This window comes from Zea mays, chromosome 5 (genome assembly GCF_902167145.1).
Source record: "Zea mays cultivar B73 chromosome 5, Zm-B73-REFERENCE-NAM-5.0, whole genome shotgun sequence".
Lineage (NCBI taxonomy): Eukaryota > Viridiplantae > Streptophyta > Magnoliopsida > Poales > Poaceae > Zea > Zea mays.
The window spans coordinates 13,707,599-13,713,852 of record NC_050100.1 but is presented as its reverse complement, the minus strand read 5'-3'; the positions used below and the strand labels follow the sequence as shown (position 1 = coordinate 13,713,852).

The window sequence follows — 6,254 nt, the reverse complement described above, 5'->3', positions numbered from 1 at the left end:
TGAAACCAAACAGATCTCGATTTTGAGTAATATTATGGTTTTACTGTGATAAAGTAATACAGTAGTATTTGTGTTATATATAATTGTAAATTATTATATCTCAAAACTATAATATTTCAAAACTGTATTTCCAAACAGGCCAACATTGTTTTTGTTACATCGTGAACAGCTCGTGGGTGGCCTACGAACAGGTCTAGCGGTCTAGCCCATACTCCGCATGCAAACAACCTCTCGGCCTCATCAGGCCCGCTGCCCTCCACCTCCGCCTCCGCCGATCCCCTCCGCTGAATCGAATAGAAGAATCGAGCGCCGCTACTGGCGAGGGGCTAGCGGTCGGCGCACAGCGCGGTATGGCGAGCGGCAGCAGCAACGGGGAGCCAAGCACGGCACCGCAGGCGAACCGGTGGTACGACCTCCGGCTGGGCTCTTCCTGCCGTGACCCCTCCCCCACCGCCAAGTTCTGCACCCTCCGTTGTAAGCCCTTCGCCCCGTTTCTTCCACTCCTTTTTTTTTGGTATCCAACCTGCAGCGCCGTAGCCTGGGATCCGCACCAGAGAATTGACGAGCGCTAGTTAGCACCACAGGAGGTAGGGTTTTTTTGACAGTTGACTGATGGCTCACCATGGGAAAACCAGGATTTCACTACTCCACAGCATCGAAATTACCAGAAGCATCTAGGTGATTTTACCAACAGCCACTGAAAGATAATAAAAGATCAGTTCACAAGTCTAAAACTGAAGTACTGAATGGAGAAAATTTATCATGCTATAAAATCAGTTTGGCATAAAAAAATATGCAATAATGGTCTAATTCTACAATATCTGCCAATAGTACATGCAAACCTACCATGACATTATGCACAGTAAATGTAAAAATGGGTAATTTTTTTGAGGACCTATTTTACTACTGTTATCATATGATTTTACTACTGTTGTGATCTGTCCGCTGAAATTGTACCTGTCTATCAGACGTTGCTGTGTGGCTTTTGCTGGGGTGTTAGTAGGAGTGCGTTCTATTGGTTGCACGTTAGCAGTTTGGTTTGTCACACTTCTTAAATGTACCTGGTATTGGAGAACAATATAAGCATTGAACATTGGGCACTACAGCTACAAGTGACTGAAAAGGGCCATCTATTTTCTGTGCAATTCAACCTCCTTTGAATGATGGTCTTCAATTTGCTTGCCTTTTGCTGATCTTTCTACAGTTGCATGGGCTATTTCCTTGGCTTTTACAGTTACATGATTTATTTCATCATTAGTGGCACCCAACATTACATTCTATAGCGACATTAGCTAAAACAATATTACCTAAAGACTAATAATATGAAAGAATTGGTAGAAGTGCCTTCTTGGTTCAGTGCGGCCCATGTGTTCTCAGCTCTCAAAGGAACAGGAGTCCTATTCCCTGGAGAATGGAGACCATGTATTTGCTCTAGACATCACTGGAAAGAGGGGGGGGGGTCATCTCTGCAGCGTGCTTGTTTTATTCTTCTTAATCATCTCATTTTTCGTAAGGACATTATCAAACTCAAAGAGAAAAATCCAGCCTTTCTGCACCTTCTCCATCTTCACATACAAGTATGTCCTCAAAATCTGGGATCTTCACTCCAGAACTCAAAGAACTGCGGCCCCTTTCAGTCTCTAGTAAAGCTGTCATCCCCTCCATGGGTCCTCTGCAGTAAGCTTGTTTCTTGCCTGGGTTGAAACCTGAAGTTTCCCTTTGTCATGTTTATCACTGTGACAGCCGTTGTTTAATGCCTGTGTACTTGTGTAGAACTATAAGGCACCTGATCTTTCTGGTCGTGAATTAGATGTTAAGAAAAATATAGCTAGCTTTGTTATTTACTGTCATGGATGGTATGCTGAGATCCCTATTGCAAAGGTTATCAGTGGCATAATACTAAGGAAGTAGGGTTTAGCCAAAGCTAGTTTTCTGATATCATCATTCATCAAGCAGCCTTCCTTTGTATTATTTACAGCTCGAAGAGCACTTGACCCTGACCTTATATGCATGTTCTTGCATTTACATGCATCTTTCTATAAGTATATTTTCTTTCTCAAGTGTACAATCTAGCAAATATATTGACGAGAACACGATCACCATGGTTTTATATTTATGTCATAAATAAATAAATCATGGTTGGCAATAAATATTTTTTATTACCTTTGATGTGACAGATGAATTTAAGCCAGCATCAATTGACAAGACACAAGCTGGGTCTCTGCAAAGCACCAAAGATAACCGGGTTACTGTGGAATTCCATAATAATCAGCCTGGCAAGCCAAAGGTGACATTTGAGGGAAGCCAAGAAGAGTACAAGGATAATGATGGTGTCTTATTTTTTGATGGTGAGACCTTTCGCTTAGAGAGGTTGCATAGGGCTGTCAAGAGGTTAAGGCATGTCCGAGTTCCAGGAGAGTCTGCAGCACTTAATTTGGCTGGTACAACTACTGGAGTGGGTGCAGAATCACAGTCTCCTCCATTACCTAAAGTCAGCAAGTCACAGACCATGAGCAAACCTGCTGTTCACTCAGTTCCAGTGAGTTCTGTTACTACTTCAATGCCTTAGATAATGGTTTGACATTTTTATTTGTTAGATTTTCACTTTTAAATTGAGTAACATGATAACAGCTGCAATATAGTATTAACTAATAAACTTTGAAAATTTCTAACAGGTTCCATTTCTAAAATACATGATATCCTTCTCCAGATATTTTGTGTTCATTGATTTATCATCTGATGGACATTGAAGTCATCAAGAATCTTCCTTGAGATAATCTTAACCTAGATCCTAGACAGATTATGGGAAATTTAGGATGTTGTAAAATATGTTACCTTATTACTTCTCTTTAGAAAGGTGAAATGTTTTACTAAGAATTGTGATTCACAAGTTATATGTTTGCCTACCTTCTGATCTATCTAGTTTGAAAGTTCATCTGAATTAAATAAGCTGCAACTATACCCTGTTGCTTCACAAGATTAGTGTTATAGGTGGTATACAAAGTAATTATTAATTAATTTTTGATTTAATTTTAGTTTTATTGGTGTACAAAAACATTAGTCTTCAAACTTATAAAGTTACAATTGAAACTTCAACTGAGTATTGAAATGCTAATGTTGCTGATTACTGTGCATTGTCATGCCTTAATTTATAATAATTCGACAGATTTGTAATTTATAAGCAACACATTGGATAGCAAGTATTCTTAGCACTGATTACCTATGAAGGTTTCTTAAGGTGTGAATCTTAGCAACTTGTTAATAAATGACCGGGTTGACCTACTCTTTTTTTTTGTGGAAACCTTATTTCTGGTTGCCATGTGAAACTTAATTTGCTATTTGTGGAAACCTCTCATTGTGATCATTTTTAGGCCTATAGTACGCACTTGGTCACTGAATATGATTTTTTTGTTAGAATGCTACTGAGTCATTTTTCAATTGAATAATGGGCCATAACATTATTTTTTTCTTTCAAACTGTGATCATAACTCTGAAGGATGAACCATGGCAGCTGATGCAGCTCTAACTTTAGCATCAAAAGGGAATGTGGCCCTGTGTTGGGATTTAGATGGAATTGAGATGGAAACAAAATCTCCAACGTAAATCTTATATACATTGTTTCAATCAAGATACCATCACACCATGATGCTTTAATTTATAGGCGTTTGCTTTTGTTTAATATAAAATCTTATTATATCATTTCTAGTTTGCTTTGGCATGTATGAGATGAAACTGTATGTTGAATCAAATTTGTTAATATATGGATATTTTGATATACTCACATTAGCACTATACAGAAGTTTTCCACCATCATGATGTGATCTTATATAGTTTTGAACTCTCAGTCTCAGTTCAAAATTTGATGTTTTTGTATTCATACTTCTGATTCTGACTCTGCAGGTTGAGGTTGAGCGTATTGACATTGGTGAACCAGAAAATCCAGGTAGGCTTCGTGCGAAATTAAACCTATGCCAGGATAAAGATTGTGGTCACACCTATGCTACAGTTTGAGAATGAGTTGGATTAACTGTTTCACTGGACGTGTAACACTAGCGTGTGCAGAGAAGGAACATGGTAGTTTGTCTTGGGATGGATTTTCATACATTAATACATGTCGCCTGGACACCATGATACGTGATACACAATACTCCAATACACCACGTATAGGAGTATCACACATTATAAAATGGGGTAAGGGAAGTCATTATCACATGGCCATGGAACAATGCCGCTTGCAAGTGCTTGGGAAGCAGCAGGGGGGCTCGCTTTGTCTACGGTCCCCTTTCCTCAAAGTTCGGTATAGAAGAGAGATAAGGAGGGAGTAAGTGGAAGTTACCTAGAGAGGAGGTCTTGACTAGTAGAATAAGGGTGAACTAGTGATAATTCTAAGGTGTTGAAAAAGTATTAGAGAGGTGTCAACCATGTATCGAGATTATTATTATTTTTACTTGTTCGAAAATTATGAGAACAATAAGTACCGTAGGAATCTTGGTGTTTGATGATAGGTATCGAAAGAGTATCAGCATCCAATACATGAACGAGTTTGTAAGTTTTTCTTTTCCTTGGATGTGTTAGGGAAGGGCCTCTCTTGTCTAGTTTTCTTTATTAATTAGTGAAATGTCACACATTGTGATAGGCACATAGCCACATACTAGTGGCAAGGAAATCGGACATGTATTGATATCGATTAATTTCCATAACATTGATGGGTTGATTAGTTTCGTTAATTGTTATTTTCCTATTTTGTTTTGTTTCATAAAAGTTGGTTTGCATTAATTGTTGTAGGATTCTATTAGCAGGGAGAAAATTTTGAATTCTGACAAATGTGCTGAACTGAGAAGGAAGTTTGATTTCAGTTTTGGTAACTAGTGATGGTGGAAAATATCTGTAGTTGCTCTTCTTTTACCTTCGTTTTCCACACTATCTACAGAGAAAGTAAACAACATTAGGTCTCCAAATACATGTTATTCTACAATGCATAGTGGTGCAGTGCATCCCCTTAATACCATCCTTAAATACTTGCACTTCATGTTTTAAAGAGACAGCCAGACAGGGCAATAACTTATAGATTAAAGAATGGTGGATATAATTTTTTATGAGTATGAAGCAAGACTAATGTGGTGATCTTTTCCTCGCCTTATTTTGCTTTCTAGACACAGAGATTGTTATCTAGTAAAAATGGGTTAATGAGAAAGCTAATTATGGTTTTTCTTCTTCAGTGGTTACAGTGTTGTCTAAATTCTCATTGCAGGCCCGAAATACAACAGCAGGAGTACATATCAACCTGTTAGCATAGACCCATTTGCCCTTTCACCTGATCCAAATGAGCAAGAGAACCTTGACATATTTGGTGATGATGATGGCAATGCTTCACCGAATAACTTGGCCTCCGGAGAAGGGGCACCTGCTCGTGGTTTTGACATCAACTTACCAAATCAAGACAATATGGATGATGAAATTGCTGATGTAGATGTAAATGATGAGGCAGATGAGGGGCTCAATGCAGCCGATGCGCTGCGAGCTCAAGTGAACGCAGAGGGGCAGCAGGGGCAGGACAGCTCAAGCTCTAGTGGAACCAGCAGTAGCAGCAGCAGCGGAAGTGGGAGCGGCAGTGGAAGTGGGAGCAGCAGCAGTGACAGCGATGGTAGTGATGCCGATTCGGCAAGCTCCGGAGGTGATGTTGATATATGAGCTTGATAATGCAAGCTTTTGTTTTGACAGATGCCTTGCTTCACAATTTTTGGTTCACAAGGGAGGTGTAGGGTATGTATATGTTCAGCTAATATTGCTCCGGTCAGTGAGTGCATTAAATTTCCGCAATTCATGGCGGGCTTGGTCTGTTTTATGTTTGTTAAAACCTGGGCTGGAAGAATAGAAATCTGTAAACATATCTGTACAACTATGTCTATGTGCTTATGTGGCATTGCTGTTACCTTGGATGATGGATGTTACAACATTGTTCAGTTGAAATGACAAAAGGTATAAAGAGTAGTGCAAGCAGGCCTTAATGCAAGCCTGAAAGTGAGTCTTCTGGTCCGTTAGATGATACGATGGCGAGCTGCTTCTGCAAGGCGTTCATGCATGACAATGTGGAGATAGCCCTGTTGCCTCCTCCCGCAGTTGCTGTTGCTGCCGCTTGAAGTACCTAGATTCTCACGATCCGTTTGGTATTCCCGGAAGACTGGTACTGTATGATATTATGAAATTGCGATGCTCAAGAAATTGCCTTGCTTGCGTATGGTTGCGTTGCTTAA

General features: G+C 39.6%; 1 protein-coding gene across 1 annotated transcript; it reads left to right on the top strand.

The window, feature by feature from the left end:
* Positions 1-261: 261 nt before the first annotated feature.
* LOC100191143 (uncharacterized) lies at positions 262-6,011 on the top strand. The gene is made up of 4 exons (NM_001136579.1): positions 262-474; positions 2,178-2,539; positions 3,901-3,943; positions 5,252-6,011. Exons 1-4 carry the CDS (start codon positions 351-353, stop codon positions 5,689-5,691), a joined length of 969 nt encoding a protein of 322 aa, NP_001130051.1. The 5' UTR covers positions 262-350; the 3' UTR covers positions 5,692-6,011.
* Positions 6,012-6,254: the final 243 nt, after the last annotated feature.

Excerpts from the sequence above, each read along its gene's own strand:
- LOC100191143 (NM_001136579.1), top strand. The coding sequence starts at position 351 with ATGGCGAGCGGCAGCAGCAACGGGGAGCCAAGCACGGCACCGCAGGCG. Across the intron at positions 475-2,177 it reads CAAGTTCTGCACCCTCCGTT|ATGAATTTAAGCCAGCATCA; the intron begins GTAAGCCCTTCG and ends TTGATGTGACAG. Across the intron at positions 3,944-5,251 it reads TGGTGAACCAGAAAATCCAG|GCCCGAAATACAACAGCAGG; the intron begins GTAGGCTTCGTG and ends TTCTCATTGCAG.